General features: G+C 45.9%; 1 protein-coding gene across 3 annotated transcripts in view; it reads right to left on the bottom strand.

The window, feature by feature from the left end:
- Positions 1–16,948, bottom strand: part of rbpms (RNA binding protein, mRNA processing factor) — a 41,726-nt gene continuing 24,778 nt past the window's right edge. Inside the window, exons 5-9 of one of the 3 annotated variants that reach the window (XM_079490714.1) lie at positions 14,787–14,937; positions 12,937–13,064; positions 9,719–9,782; positions 2,134–2,255; positions 1–167 (exon numbers count right to left, since the gene is read on the bottom strand). In XM_079490714.1, the coding sequence (XP_079346840.1) occupies positions 9,720–9,782; positions 12,937–13,064; positions 14,787–14,937 (342 nt within the window). In that variant the 3' untranslated portion in view covers positions 1–167; positions 2,134–2,255; position 9,719. Of the gene's footprint in view, positions 168–2,114; positions 2,256–9,712; positions 9,783–12,936; positions 13,065–14,786; positions 14,938–16,948 lie in introns of all 3 variants that reach the window. The other 2 variants (XM_079490712.1, XM_079490713.1) reach the window with 2 other exon arrangements.

Raw genomic sequence — 16,948 nt, forward strand, 5'->3', positions numbered from 1 at the left:
GTGTAGCCAAAGTACAGTATATACCGCTAGTAATTCTTGAATATGTAACAGTATAAAAATGGGATTGGGTTTCAGGGAGGGGGGCGGGAGGGGGGGGGGGGGGGGGGTTCGATGTGTGATGGAGACTGGGGTCTAGAATTTCCTGAGGCCTGTGAGCCTGCTGCTGCCTGAGAGACAGAGAGAGAGAGAGAGAGAGAGAGACAGAGAGAGAGAGGTTACCATAGCCACAGCACCCCAACCATGTACACTAATGAAAACACAGGGGATGATGAAACTGGAGTAAGCCGCAACCCCCGCAACCCCACCACACCACACCCCCCCCCCCCCGCCCCACCCCACCCCAACCCCCCGACGACACACACATACTCCACACTCACTATACTCCACACTCACTATATACTACTGTTACTGTACACGAGCTATTACAGAGTTGCAACCACATTGGTAAAATAATCTGGGGAAAAAAAACAATGGTTTCCCACTTTCTCACCCAAATCTCTCTAACTTGCCTCCTTAAAATGTATCATTGAGACACTGAGACCACACACAAATCCACATTTTCCTCCCACAAATATCTGATTTGACTTTGTTTTCCAAATCCTGTTCGGTGTGGAGTGAAAACACACGGCACATGAAAACCGACACAGTGTCAATATGACCACAAGCTTTCAAATCCCCTTCGGGCGGATATCTTTGGCAGAGAGCGACGGCGTCTCCCAAAAGCCTCAGCTGGGTTTTCTTTCTGCAAACCTACACTGTCAAATCAAAGGATGTGGTAACACCAACCCAGAACCAGGTGTGATTTACGTGTTGTTGGCCCAGCCTATAAAGGAGTGCAGGGCCATGAAGTCAGCGAGTGTTGCCAAGTGTATAATTGCCCCATAATCTTACCCTGTATATGATGTACGCATGATCGATCAATAATGGCAAATATGCCCAATTTCACAAAAAGTGCATGCATTTCCAAAATTCCCTGGTCTGTGTGCTGATGCCGGATCCTGTTTGTCTTCTTACATATACAATTTTTGATCATGTACTGTATGTGCAGATGTGTATTTAGGCAGGAGTCATTTCAAAACACAAGTTGTGTATTTCCAGCCAATCATTATGCTTGATGCATGACATGTATGCGTGCCCCTGTGGGAGCACGCACGGCTGCTGTTCTCCATCAGAGTGTGTGAAGATCGTGGGTGGTATGTGCCACATTTACACGTACAGTTCGGTCTTTGACCGCAGCATCAGAAAATGCCTGCCTCAGGCCCCATCAATCTCCATACGCCCCGTGAGTCCGCGACGGACAGCAACTAAGAATTAACCCATTTAGACCCGAGGACGATTCTACAAATGCCTTCTAAATCCTGATGTTTCAATGTCAGTCGTTCTCAAAACATTTTCATGTCAAGGACCCCCAAAATATATCTAATTGGCCGCCGACCCCTATCTGAAAAAATTTAGTTCCAGGGACCCCGCCAGAAGCAAAGATTTGAGTCCAAAACGTTCGCTCTGAAAGAATATATATTCAAAGATTTGCGCCACATTTTCACGATTTTTCAAAAATAGCAGATCTACAAGCTCGTAGCGCAGCACTCGGTGCCGCGCTATGAGCTTGTAGATCTGCTATTTTTCAATTGCTAGTGTATGACATAATCCTTAAAACACCAAAAGGGGTTCCCCACTTCCCGCCCAGAATGGGTTAAACTCACACAGACTCGGTAAAGTCCAGATATGCACTAAGAGATGTTTTGGACATTTTGCTTTCACAAGAATAAATGTTGATACAGCAAATGAAAAACATTGTCACATCATGTTATTATAATGCGCCACAGATGACTTGCAACTGATGCCGATAAATTATTATAGATCGCAATGATGATGATTAGGGCCTACATGTTTGAACAATTACTCTATTTGACATTATACAAATGTTTCTGTCCCCCTTCCTGCCTGAAGTATGTGAGTATAGGCGTGTCAAACAAGATTGTTACAATCAAGAAGCGACTTTGTGAAATTACATATTTACATAAATACCTTTTTTTGGCTTAAATAGGATAAATTGTAAAGCTCTGGTACAATAGTTTAATAATTCAGACCCGACCACACTGAAGTTAGCTCACGTTTTGACTGTGAACTCACCACCGGTCCACTGCTCAGGGAGTCGAGGGTCAGGTTGATCCTCCTGGCTTTCTATTTGGACACGAGAGACAGTCAGCAACACCCATCACGGCCGGCCACGGCCACCATCACACATCAAGAACCTGGAGCACACAGGAAATAGGGTTTTAGACTTTAGAGAGCTTCGCACACCCATGAGGACAAGATGGAGTTAACAGAGATGATAGTAATTGTTTGTCTATATGATTTGTTGGTTGGTGAATGTTTTAACAGTCAACACATAATGTAAAAATAACATGTAATTTACAACCCATCTGGGTGAGAGCAGCCGTTGGCTTTGCAAAGTGCCATAACAAAACAACATCTTATGAACTTCCTCCTAGAATCTCCCTGTCCCATGACTCCCAAACTCCCCTCCACCCAGCGAACCAATGAGAAAGGTCAAGCCTTCAACCCGCAGCCCCCAGATGTGTTGCCAAAAATAAACGCCTCTTGGAAACTGTGGTAACTGGGCTTCAACGGGAAGACCCTCGTTGAAACAATAAACAATCAGAAAAGCCAATATGGCCTCGAGAAACAGAAAGCAAAAACAAAACGATGAAAAGAGGCATTTTGTTGAGTTGCCTGATCAGAGAAGAGCATTAATTGACTTGACACGGCTGGGCTAGCTAATGCCCTGTTGCACGTTCAATCAAGGATGAGAGAATCAATGTGGTGCATAGCCGCTTGGCTAGGTAGGATGACGCCATGCATACTTCCACAACGTCGCGTTTGTTCTGGCTGAGGGACCGAGGTTAAAGATTGGGCTGATCATTGAACAGGTCTGCACGGATTAGACAGAGTCTTAGTGATTTTCAGGCTTAATGAGTTACATCCTAAACTCGGGCCCGGTGCATAATGTGAGATAGGTAAACAATGGCTGTTTGAGGAGGGGAGGGACTCTTTGTTTCTGATGAATGTGAGCACTGTTCTTCTTTTAGCATCAACAAGCAAACATTACGAGTGATGTTGCACCATTGACGTATTGTAGGAGAGAAACGCTGCAAATGTGGGTATCGAATAGGGTAGTGCTCTCGTTAGCGGCCTTGAGTTATTCACTTTCGAGCATATCTATCATTTTCCAAATGGAATATATATATTATTTTTTTCATTCCATATCTGAGGGTGCCTTGGTATAGATGCAGATTGTATTAATGTTAAGACCTTTACCTGTACTGCCATGAAGGCCATGAAGAAAGGCCTCTTTAATCCAATGAAAAAGACTTTAGTTCCAGACACACATACCACATATCAGCAAGATGAATGCAGCTGTTGACATGTACGCTTACTCCTGAAACCTTGCATAGGGACCAGGCCACTATGGCCATACAGCTGCAGCTCACTACCGGTGTGTGTGTGTGTGTGTGTGTGTGTGTCAGTGGGGGGTGAAAATAAAGTCCCACTTCCTTATTAGACAGGGCCTCCGCTGGGGTTGGCCCCCCACTCCCTGGTGGGAGTAAGACCAAAGTTGCACAGGAACCAGTGGCTTTGTCAGGCTATTGGCCAATAAGCCCCCCAGGGCAAGCGTCCAGACAGCGCACACGCACGCACGCGCACACACACACACAGTCCCCACCATGTCTTGTCCGATGGAAAATCCGGATTACATTTTGTGCCGTTCAGCAGGCATTTATGTCTACTTTTATGCTGAGTTTGAATCAACCCAGGGCTTGAGCACTTGACTACTAATGAAGACATCATACAATGTACTGTAACATACTTCCGAACACGCACGCACGCACGCGCGCACGCACGCACGCACACGCACACACACACACACACACACACACACACACACACACACACACACACACACACACACACACACACACACACACACACACACACACACACACACACGTAATATTAAAGGCCTTGTGTTTATACACACACACAATGCATGCACACACAAACTATAATCCGTCTCCCACAGTTATGCTTCCTGAGGCGAGATGCATACCCTAAGCGTGAATGTAGCCCCTCTGTCGGATGCCTAGACGACCGCTGACGGACCACAAGCTTCTCATGACTGCAGAGCTTCACAGCTGTTTGGAAGCCCCGTTGCAGAGAACATTGGGAACATTGCTTTAGCATGACTGGACTACTTCAGCACGGGGGCGACACATGTCAAACCATGCCCTTTGTGGATTAAACCAGTGGTTCTCTCAATCTCAACCAGGGCACACTTATAAATAAAAAATAGTGTTTGTCGGCCCACCCATTTGATCACTTAACACGGCGGCCGAAAGGCTTCTGTGTTAAGTGGTCAGGTGGGTGCGGATGTTTATTTCAATGATCAATCAATTGAATTGTATTCCACCTTGGATCAATGGAACCAAAGTAGTATACTTATTATGAATTAGTATCACCTTTTCATATTAATGTTATAATATCATTAAAATGTGGCAATTATTCCAACGTAGTATACTTTAAGTATCTTATGTATTAGTATCACCTTTTAAGATTTATGTTATAATATAATTAAAATGTGGCAATTATTTTCAATTCCCTCACGGCCGGCCCGCCAGTCGGGTTGAGATCCACTGGATCGTTTGTTCTGGCTGAAAAACGGAGCAATCAATCAAACAGACAACTAACTGCAGACAAGATGGCATAAGCCTGGTGCAATACACAGCAAGTTCTCCTCAACAACTTCAGATCAAGTTTATTCTTGTCGTGTTGAGTGAGTTACACTCGTCACCAGCTCGAGGCCAACAGTTTCACAATGGGCCTGGCCTGCAAAGCAGCTTGTATTGTGCAGGCAACACCCGAGTCTCAGTCTATTTCAAAACTTTGAGTGGTGCCCATGTTTATGACCAGACTGGGTTCATTGATATGTATGATAAACCGAATTGAAGACCCACTGGTACTGACAATTGAACAAAGGCAGGGACAAACATGCTGCCAAGATAAATCATGTTATCCAGTTATCCAGATGGACAGTAGGAGATGGATGGCATTATACGATAGTAAGGCACTAAGCTTACTGGGGCCATACCATTCTCTGAATGCCTTTGCACACTTGCGTGGCCGCATGTCACGCTTGCCTTGCTTGTGTGTGTGTGTGTGTGTGTGTGTGTGTGTGTGTGTGTGTGTGTGTGTGTGTGTGTGTGTGTGTGTGTGTGTGTGTGTGTGTGTGCGCGCACGCAGGCGTGCGTGTGTGTGTGTGTGTGTGCACTTGCATGTCTATCTGTGGAGTTATTACGTGAGGGGGCTGTGTGGCTCACACTGTATTAGCACTGCATTATTTCTGTGTGGGAAAGTACCGTACATATATTGGTTACATATGCCTGTGTTTAGCATAATTGCCTAAATCTCGTTTGGACGTCTAAAATCTCACCTCGGTTGTTTCCCAAAAACCCACAGCCCCCATACAGCCCCCATGGGGAGCAGGATGTGGGTGTGTTGTCGTTACATCAAGGGGCTAACATCCACAGGGGCAGACTGACCGAACATATGACTTCCCAGTTTGATAGAGGAGTAATTATTCCCTTCTAAACCCTCCCCCCCTCCACTCCCTTTCTCCTATACCCCCCCCCCCCACCACACATGTTCACTCCCTTCCTCCTCCACCCCTTCAACTCCCTTCCTCGTCTGCCCCCACCACTAACAGCCCCCCAAAGTCGAGAATAAATCTTAAAAAAATAAACAAATGCTTTCAATTATTTTCTTTATCGCTTCCCTGTTTCACCAACCCCCCCGAAGTATTCTGAAAATAGACAAAAAGATGATGGAAGGGGGGTTGGTGGGCTTAAAGCTACAGAGTTCGCACCAATCAACAGCTTTGTGGAAGTCACTGTACCCCCCACACATCCCTCCAACTCCCCCTTGCCCCGACGAGTCCCCGAGTCCCCGTGGACTTCCTGAGGGGTCGCGGGAACATGTTCCCTCCTGTCTTGGGCTGGAGGGGTGGTATTAGTGACTGCGTCCGTGTGACTGGCGCCGGGCACATAACGTATACTCGCGCATGCACGCACGCGGGCGCACACGCACGCACACACACACACAGTAAGCAAACATGCATAACATAGACAGACTGGGATGGGATTCGCCTTGCTTTGTGGTTTTGCGTCGTGCTCCGCAAAGCACAACAGTGCCCTGTTTGTCTTAAGTGCAGGGCTCTCTTAAGCTGCTCTGTTATGCTCGTCTCTCCTCCTTATCAGAGGAGCTCTGTTTACAACAGTGATAATGACTGATAAAGTTTGGTGAAAATGATATTGCACCCAGGGGTGCACATGCAGCTCTGCGGGGAAACGACAACGCGTGGGTTCATTCAAGGCGTTTTTTTCTAGCTCCTTACACAGTCAAATCAGTGTTCATTGTAACCACATGAACGCTAGCATACCTATTCATGTTATAATAGCCACACAATGCAACTATTTTTGGCTAACTGTGCACCCTCTGCCTCTTGCTTCACCTCTTTCTTCTCATCTTGTACAATAAGGTGGTAAAACCCCAGCATCTTAAGATTAAAAGACGTATTTCACTTTGCCAGCATAGTTTATTTTTCATTAGATGAAATACAGTAACCTGGCTCTTGTTGTTGTTATTGAGTCTATTTCTGCTATAAGCACTTGGCTGTGTTTATTCCAATAACGTGAACTCACCGCACATTAACCTAGCCCCATTACTGTTTTTAGGTAATCAACGACAGGAACGAATCAGGTGCTACATTCCCCTGGGGTATAACACAGTAGGGGTGCTCAAATGGCACGGGGGTAAAGTCCCCTGGCCACCACTGCTGCGTCTAGGGGTTTGAATCCATCGTGGTGCATCTAGCTTTGCTGAGCAACACAACTGAGGGAAGCCGGACGGCTTGTCACTGTAAGCACTCCTGTCAGCAAGAGGAGTAGAACAAAGACTCTACGTCCTCCCGGTGGGGGGGAGGGGGCCAGTAGCCATCAATATATAAACGCAGTTATCCCATTGGCCGATGCGGTTCATTGGAGCGATGTGTCAACACGGCCGCCATATTTTCAGTGGAAGCAGGCGGTTTCTCCACTATTAAAGGTTTGTTATAAATGTCAGATTTGTATTTATGAAATGAAATGAAATGAAATTAAATGGATTACTATATTTACCCAGGGTATCTGGGCTAAGCTCAAGAACTTGTTTCCAGCCAGGCCCTGCTCATAGAACATTTCATCGTAGTGGTTCAATACCTTGTTCAAGGGCACTTCAGCGGTGGTAATTTTAACGTGTCGGACCGCTGATTCAAACTGGCGACCTTCCGGTATCAAGACCGCTCCGCAATCCGTTCGGCCACCGCTGCTATGACACAATTTTTTAAAGATTTGTTTTAGGCTTTTCTGCCTTTATTGATAGTTTCAAGTGAAGACTGACAGGAAAGAAGGAGAGAGAGAGAGAGAAGGGGAGAGACATGCAGCAACGGTCATCATGAACGGGACTCGAACATGCGACGCGTTGTCAGTCCAGAGCCTATATGTGGCATGCGCCTGGACCACTAGGCCAGCGGACACTTTGTTAAATAAATTACATAGATAGTAACAGTCATGGTTATAAAACAGGACAAAAGTTGTAGTCTCAGGTACAGTACTTAACCCATTTTGACCTGAGATCAGATTCTAAAAATGTCTTCTACATCGTGACAGTTTTCTGAAAAAGCTATGTTTCTATGTCAGTCGTTCTTCGATTTTTCAAAAATAGCAGACCTACAAGCTCGTAGCGCGCCACTCGGTGGCGCGCTATGAGCTTGTAGATCTGCTATTTTTCAATAGCTAAAGCATAACATAATGCTAACACCAAAAGGGGTTCCCGCCTAAAATGGGTTAAGACATATTTCTTGCAGTGGAGTGAAGACAAGCTTCCCTGCATAATATGGGGTTGTGTTGACGTGCGGCCACGCTGGCCAATGAGGTGTCTACCTATTTATGTCTATGGGTACAACAGCAGTGGCAAGCAATGAAATTAAATAAATACAGAAGTTAAAACACAGTCCCTGATTCGCACCGACAACAGTACCTCCAGATTTCTGGGAATAGGCATCACAACCCCTCCATCCCTTCCTCCATAGCTAAGTCTCCACGGAGATCGGAGTTCACGTTTTGTCGTGGATTTCACCTTATCTTGTAATTTTTATCCCACGATTTTGCAACCCATTTTTTCACCCAGTGTCAACTATCTAATGTAATCCTGGGCGCTACACTTCCTCTGCCAACCTGGGGGGGAAGCGGACTGACCTCATGCTTCTTCCTCGGGAGACAAATAATAAAGAACCTTGAGAACCTATGCATGAGGAGTCCAAGCTGCTTCTTTTCACCTGACAGGGGGCAGTTTCCCTGGCCGGACGTAGCGCGTGGAAGGAACACGTTAATCCGACCAGTTCCTTTCCCCTCCATCAGGCGCCCCGGCTGGCCAGGGGGAGGCAGTTTAGAGACCTGGATTACTGCATGTTTTTGTGAGGGTACCTACCCTAGGGAACACGGGGAGAACATGCAAACTCCACACAGAAAGGCCCTTTCGCCAACCCCGCCTCGGGTATGGGCACTGATGACGCGGAGGAGAGAACACGCCGCCAGCACCCACAGTGTCCCCAGCGGGAATCGAACCCAGGACCTTCTAGCTGGATTTCACCGTATGAACTACAGTTAGCGGACTAATGATTTTTCTTCTGAGCCGCAGAGTGACAGAGAACTGCACAAAGACATGCCATGGTATGGTTGTTATACCATACCTATCAACTAATGAGGTTGCGTGATTTGACCAATCCATTTGAGAATGAAACACTTGGCTCCCCTCTGCGCCTCATCCATTCTGTTTGAGTCACACTGGCTTTGATGCCTCACGTCAGAGCAAGACCGTTACATCAATGGGAGCAGTCGACGTCGCTGCACTCCGTGCACCGCCTGTGCTGGCGGGAAAAGGTAGCGGCGGGTTTCTCATTTAAACTGCACCTTTTATCTCTCCGACGAGGGACGAGTGGGTGGGGTGTTTTCATTGCCTCGAGTACCGATGATGCTTTGGACTAATCGCTCCAGTCTAGTAGTTGTTTATGGGCGAATTGGTCTGTTTCATGTTACAGACGTGTGTGTGTGTGTGTGTGTGTGTGTGTGTGTGTGTGTGTGTGTGTGTGTGTGTGTGTGTGTGTGTGTGTCGACCAGCAGAAGCGTAGTCAAATCGAATTAGTTGGCCAAGTCTTGTCAGTAGCCTAAAATATTTCATGTGAAGGCTATAGATAGGCTAAGGGCAAAGATATGATCTGCCGCTGTGAGGGACTGTTGGTTGGGTTTGGAATGGATAGTGTCAACGCACGTGAAGGTTGTAGCACGGTGTGCGTTAGTCCTGACCGATGTTTAGGAAAAGTTCTGTGGCTGTTTACACCATGTGTCCTAACATTTACTGAGGCATTTGCACAGCATGGTGCAATGTATACTTTGTCATAGCAGGAGCAGAGAGAGAGAGTGTGTGTGTGTGTGTGTGTGTGTGTGTGTGTGTGTGTGTGTGTGTGTGTGTGTGTGTGTGTGTGTGTGTGTGTGTGTGTGTGTGTGTGTGTGTGTGTGTGTGTGTGTGTGTGTGTGTGTGTGTGTGTGTCATTACTCACACATACTTCAGCAGAACTGCCTGGACTTCCATCCCTGAGGAGTTCCATCTGCAGGTGGGAGCCAGCGAATCTAAACACGCACACAAGAACGCGTACAAGCGCACACACACACACACGCACACGCACGCGTACAAGCGCGCGCGCGCACACACACACACACACACACACACACACACATGAATACATACTGTATGCTTCACAACACAAAATACAGTTTCTGTTATGCAGAGCTAACCCTCACATTTAGATCACTTCGCTGTGATGAAATCCTATCAAGCGAATTTCCGTGATCAAAACGGTTGGCTGGCAGTGCCCAGGTTCAATCCCGGGCACTGTATGAGTATGAGTAGCACGGCTTGGGTGCGGCAAATCGTGTGGTAAATACTGGGAAGGACTGTAATGTTACGTTACACTCCACCTCAGAAATCCATCGCCCAGGGCCAGGGGTCTAGCGTATTGAAATGGGGATAAACTCTAGCATTGTCGGCAGATACGGACAATAAGCCTCTCCGACAATACTTACTACGTGCTTATTGTGTGTGTTTGTGAGTGCGTGCACATGCGCGCGTGCGTGCACATGCGCGCGTGCATGAGTGCGTGCGTGTCTGTGTGTGTGTGTGTGTGTTTGCATCCCAGAAGATCCAAGGAACGGGAAATGCTAAATAGGCAGATTCAGCCTAAACCTATTTTAGAATCTGACATCATAGGAGACTCAGCGTTAGTGCTGTTGCTTGGGGCCCTCGTTCTTAAAGAGCCCTGTTTGAGACTCTGCATCATGTCAGGAAATATACTGCATGTACTGTATACTGTATAGTATGGTAGGAATTAAATAGCCATCTAGTAACAAAGATAATTTATTACAAGTGCTAAGAAAAGCTAGTATAGATTAATTCCTTTTACCACTTCAAAGTAATAGTTCCTGAGAATGTGTGAGTGTACGTTTGGGAGCAAGTTTACAAAATATTCAACAAACAAGTTTCAGTAAGAGAGCAGTTGTTGAGAGCTCAAAGGAAAAAAAGCCCCAACTGAGCTTCATGAGAAGAATTTCAAGAGATCAATAATGAACTCCTATGTGAACTCGCTGTAGAGCCGCATAGATTAAGCAGATAATTAGGTCATGGTTGAAAAAAAAGGAAAAAAACAGGCTGTATTTAATGGAATAGGCGATGTTCATTTGAATGATGCAAAGATTTCAAACAGCGGAAGGTTTCAATATATCAGAAAGCCTGGATAAGGCCATTGCCTAATAGGAATACACAAACAATCTTCACAACTGAGCAAGAAGTGTGATACTTATGATACAGAATGGTACAGAATGCATGGACATTAATTTGACCTCTGGTGTTGCAAGAATTCTTAGCATGCATTTGTTGGATGCTAAGAATATTTCAACCCTTGATCTTCTCCATAATTTGGTCATTGTCACTGGCCTGGAGTCACCAGCCATTTATTTTTACCTGACAGTAAGGGGCAATTCACACTATGGTCCCGGGTGCGCACTCGGGACCACTTGGCCGATGTTGTGGTAATGTGAATGATGCGTACCGTTCCCGGGAGCGGATCGCCCAACCGTCTCCGAGACCGCATGGGGGGCGGGTCTCTGGACCGTTGAAGTGTATTCAGATACGGATCGTTCCAATGTGAATGCATGCGTACCTAAAGAAGGAAGTGGACTGTTTTTTTTTAGAACGTGACATGATCTCTAGTCGACGAGCCAAGAAGCGTCAACAAAAAAAAACACAGACGCTGCACGAAGCGTAACACCAGCTCATTTCTCAACGCCGCCCGTCGCCGATCTACAAGCTCGCGACGCGTTGTGAGCTTGCAGATCTGCTATGTTGAATCTGCTATACGCGCAGCACCGCAATACGCGCTGATCTTGGACTACAAGAATCCATTAAACTAATATCAAACACGACACTGGAGCACAGAACTGACTGACACAGTGAATAGTAGGCAGGCTGACAGTGAAGTAGTATAACGGCAAAGAGCCAAAAGAGGCAATGCAATGCAGTGTGTCTGGATTTATTTGAGACAATGTGGCAGAGTTGATGGTCAGTGTCCGGACGCACCAGCCATCAAGCACACCACCATCTGGAGGATCAAAGTGTGTTATGCAAGTGTACCCGGGTGTGCTGTTGAATCTCGGGCAATGTGAATCATGGCCATCGGGGACCAGGCAACCGTATTCGGAAACGGTTCCAATTAAACGGATTCAGTCCCTCTCAGTGTGAATTGCCTATAAGTAGCTTTACTGGTATTGCAACACATGTTGCGTAGGAACATACAATGCCTCCCAATTCTGCTCCCTGCTGAACACACGCCCTGACCAACTTGCCACAGTTCAGTTGGAGCACACGGCTGACGCATGCCTTCGATCAAACCCCACTCTCCATGGTGGTGGGTGCCAAAATATACTGTACATTTATATACTGCAATATGTAAAATGACAGTAGTTTTACACTTGCTCATGCTCAGACGACATCTTGTAATCAGGTGTATGTACCGAACAGTTATTACATTTGCTATAAAAATGTTACCAGACTTTCCAGGCTTGGGTAGGAACATTGTTCACTTCAATTCAAAAGATGTCTGCTTAGCAGGAATGCACTGATGTTTTTACTTTTTACCAGTTACTATGGCACATACACTCGAATACCTTTAGCACTTACCCTGAGCATCTGTTAACATCACATTGGACATTGCATGGTTTGATACTAGACATAGGGCATTGCACACTCTAATGTACATTATCTCCTATTTTTTTTTCTTTGCCTTAACTTTTCTTCCTCATCTATTGCACAGTACAACTGTAAAAGTATACCAAGCCTTTCACTGCAATTTGTTCAAGTATAACTATGAGACAAATAAAGCCTTGAACCTTGAAATGTTGAATAATATAATATAACTGTAGTGTTGCATCTGTTCAAAACACACAAGATAATTATGTGATATGTGATAAAAGATATGTCATGGTAGTCTTGTGGCACATTTTCCCCTTTAGGTTACTCGACTGTCACAGAATGCTAGAAAGGAAGACATTTGGTGGCCTGTGCTCTGAAGTGCACCTGTGGGTCAGGTCGGAATGGAAGGTGATTTGATGGGGTTTGATGGACGCAGCTGGGTTGCACAGTGAGCTCAGGGGGGTCAAGACAGACATGGAGGTTGCGGTGAAGAGGGGGTGGGCTGGTGGGTGGGGGTGGGGGGGGGGGGGTGAAGGTTACCTGAGCGTGGAGCGAGGAGGGGTAGGAGAAAGCGGGTGGGAGGGCCTGCGACAGCTCCGCCGGGTACAGAGGGTATGACGCCCACACATCAGGGTTGGTGGGATAAAGAGCGGGCACTGAGAGCTCATCTGTGGAAAGAGAGAAGAAGAAGAGGAGGAGTGGGGTGAGGAGAGTGGCCAGTGGATGGGTGGGTGGGTGGCTGAGAGATAGGACAGGGTGGAGGTGATAGCGGCGGTGGTGATGGTGGTGGTAGTGGTGCTAGTGAGGCACCGTGAGTGAGTGTCAATGTCTGTAGTCGTTTCCTCTTATGCCCCATTTTCTTTGTACAGTACAGTACAGTACAGTAAGATATCAGTGGCTGTTTTTGACCTTTCTTTCTTACTTTCGGGAGAAACGTGAGGAAACCTCTTCAGACAATATTGTGATTGGTGCCCTTTAAGTCAGGAATAGAGATTGCAGAAAGAGAGAGAGTGCGTGAGTGGAAAGAGTGCATGTGATAGTGAAGTGAGTCAGAGTTTTATCATCCAGTCAGAAAAAAGAAAACTCTATTTTAAGAGTACAAACATGGGAATCAAGTTGACTCAAAGACATTCCTTGGAAAGCACTGAAATGCCAATATTTCTTTCAGTGCGCATATACATGTGTGCGAAGCATAACCTACACATTTAGTCGCCAACTGTTTATCAAGGCAAGATCTGGGGGAAAATGGCCGATTTAACAACTTCTTATCAGGAAATGAGAGCCATTTCCCCCTCCTCCTGGTCGTTACGTCATGGATTCATTAATCGCTTCCTTCTCTACCCCCGCTGGGACCCAACAAGTGCACGCCCAGGCTCTGGCAAAAAGATCCCAGATAAGAGCAGTTTTTGGTCATTTAGGAAGAATGTACAACCACAGCTGGCCTATGTTCAACTGTCAGTGTGTGCTTCTAGCAGCATTCTTAACCGCTTGACAAAATATTTAACTAAAATGTAAAACAAAGTGCAGAGCTACAGAGGCACATTCCACACAGGTTTACATCTCAAAGGGTACGTCTACAAATCCTTGTTACCGTGGCTAATAGTCTAGAACAGGGGTTCTCAACCTTTTTGGCCGGGGACCCCCAAAAATGCTTTGGCAACGTCTCGGGACCCCCGCCCCGCCCCCTCCCGACCCCCAATATAAATTGACTGCTACAATAACCTTAATAATAGAGACAATACACCATAAATAAATACTGAAACCATCATCATTAGGGAAGGTGTATGCATGTACTATGTGTACTATATGTAAACTCTTCATTTCCACTTTACAGCCATTCAGTTGCAAAAAAAAGAAAAAAAAACTAAAATAATTTGGGGACCCCCCAAAATAATTTGGCGACCGCTCGAGGGGTCGCGACCCACGGGTTGAGAACCCCTGGTCTAGAACATGCACAGTTTATAAAACACAAATGAATGTGTCTGCAGGGTTTATGTTAACCCTATAGATTTTTAAATGAACCTGTATTAACCTCTATTATTTTATTTATTTATTTTAACAAAGACAACATTAAGCCACTGGAGACAATATTATACTACCATGGCATTTACTGACAAAATGTACTGTGTCGTGGATGAAGAAAAAAAATACAATTCCATTTTGAAGGCTAAAGAACGCCAATACCGATAGCTCCTCAACGTCACATGGTCCAAATACTCTCCTCCTCTGCAACGTCCCAAATACTACAGCGTTCCATCACCTGTTGCAACCAAACTTCTACACAGTGAATTGACACTTGCACCAGCATCGAACAACAGACAGGAAAAACAAGCAAACAAAGAAGAGAAGGTCACACAGGACAGACGGTATAGAACAAGAGCAGCACTCACATGGATCTCTACCGATGAACTGTGGGCCAGGGCTCTGCTGGTTAGGAGTGGGGTTGGGAGTGCCAACCAGCTTGTTCTTGGCCATCTTGGTGTTGGCCTTGGCAAATTCCAGACGCAGGGTCTGGGGGATCTCTGGGTCAAAGCGGACCCCCTGAGGTCAAAACAAAAAGGTGCATTTTGGTTACTTTCAACAAAAAAAGTTCTATAGCCTACTTTTTTCACAATTTATCTTTCAATACAAGACTACCGTAATACAGCTCCTGATAATTGTGTCAAGAGCATACAAAGGTTACTGTCAAAATTGGTTGACATTCTGACAATGAGTGGCTCCGCGCACTAAATATCGGCATGAGCCAATGAAAAACCCTTAAATCAGTCGACCACTAGTCGTGACTCATGAGATTGACCAAAACAAAAAACTGCAGTGCTGTGAAAGAATAATGATGAATATAGTGTCGGACATCCAGCAACGATAACTTTGCTGGGGAACATTCTTGTGGAGGAACAATAATAAAAGCAGATGCAGTGTTTCAAGCCTGTCCTGGATGGCTCCGTGTGGCTTAGGAACTGCAGAATGTGGATGAAGAGTGGTGGTGACACCAGCACTAGAGAGGGGTGACACAAACCTGGCTGTCACACATGTCAGGCGTGCCACCGTTATATGATCCAGAAGATCCTCATCAATCTCTCACTCTCTCACTCACACACACTCTCTCTCTCTCTCTCTCTCTCTCTGTGTGTCTGTCTCTCGCCGCATTGAACTCTGTGGCCGTAACTTAATAACACAACCTTAAATCCTCCGATCGCTATGACATGCACCGAGCACAACCACTTAGACGAAGCCAAAAACCTCGACAAATTCCTGGGATACCATTGTTAACCCATTCTTGGCGGGAACCCCTTTTGGTGTTAGCATCATGTTATGCTTTAGCTATTGAAAAATAGCAGATCTACAAGCTCGTAGCGCGCCACCGAGTGGCGCGCTACGAGCTTGTAGGTCTGCTATTTTTGAAAAATCCAAGAACGACTGACATAGAAACATAGCTTTTTCAGAAAACTGTCAGGATGTATGATGATGATGGGTTGATGGGTTAAAAGGCATCCATCTTCTAGGAAATGACACGCTCAGCAGGGAGTCGGCCGTCGGTTGCATTTCACTCCTGTGATCTCTATCAAAATCTCGGCAGACAGCCGAGCAATTTCATCACTATTATTACCTTTTTACCTCTGGTCTGAGTCTAAAAATATGGAACGAGAAACAAATCGGGCATTTGTTTGCCAGGTCAGCTATCAACAAAGCCCAGTAGAATTTTGCCAGTGGCTATAATAACCATCAAATCGACCTCCTGTTGAGATCTGTTGGCAAAGGAAAACCTCACGGAAAAAAAGAACAACGTTTTCTAGTCAGATCAATTATTGAGAAAAAGAGAGAAGCAAAGAGAAGTTTCTGCAGTGAGTTATGCCCGATTTATGCACCATCATACGATGGCGTCGCACTGCGAAAATAGACAATCTACAAGCTCACAAAAGTATAAAATAAGCATGAGTGAGAACACATTATGCGGGTCGGCTCTCCCTTCAGGCCCGCAGGAGAGCCGAGCCAAAACGAGCAAAAGGATGATGGTTCTCATGAAGAGGAGGGAATTAACTAGGATTGCTTTGGCTCACAGGAGCCGCTGCCTCAGCTAGCTGAAACTCTGAAGCTTGGCTGAGGTATAATAAGGTACACTACACGGATCTAATGAGGCCTGGGCTCATTCTCAGCTTGAAATCAGGTTGCAGAGGAATCTTTGAAATTTGTATTCGTTATGATTATTATCCGACCTCCATTTTTGAGGGGCGCTCGCCAGCCCCCACCCCCCTATGCACATATTTTCGTGTTTGTGTAAACACAAACATTGAAGACAAAAGTGAGGACAGAAAAGTGAAGACGCAAATTGTGATGGGCCGGCGTGGTCGAGTGGGAGATGTGCCATAGGTTAAGCATCGCATAATGATTAAGCCACGAGGGACACCTGGGAGATGTACCATAGGTTAAGCATCGCATAATGATTGTGCCACGGGGGACACCTGTTGTATATAAGTGGCTGGTAGAGAGAGGAATAGCCTTGAGAACCTACGGACTTGGGGAAAAAACGACTTGAGAAAAAGGACAGAAATTG

This window comes from Electrona antarctica, assembly GCF_951216825.1.
Source record: "Electrona antarctica genome assembly, chromosome: 21".
NCBI lineage: Eukaryota > Metazoa > Chordata > Actinopteri > Myctophiformes > Myctophidae > Electrona > Electrona antarctica.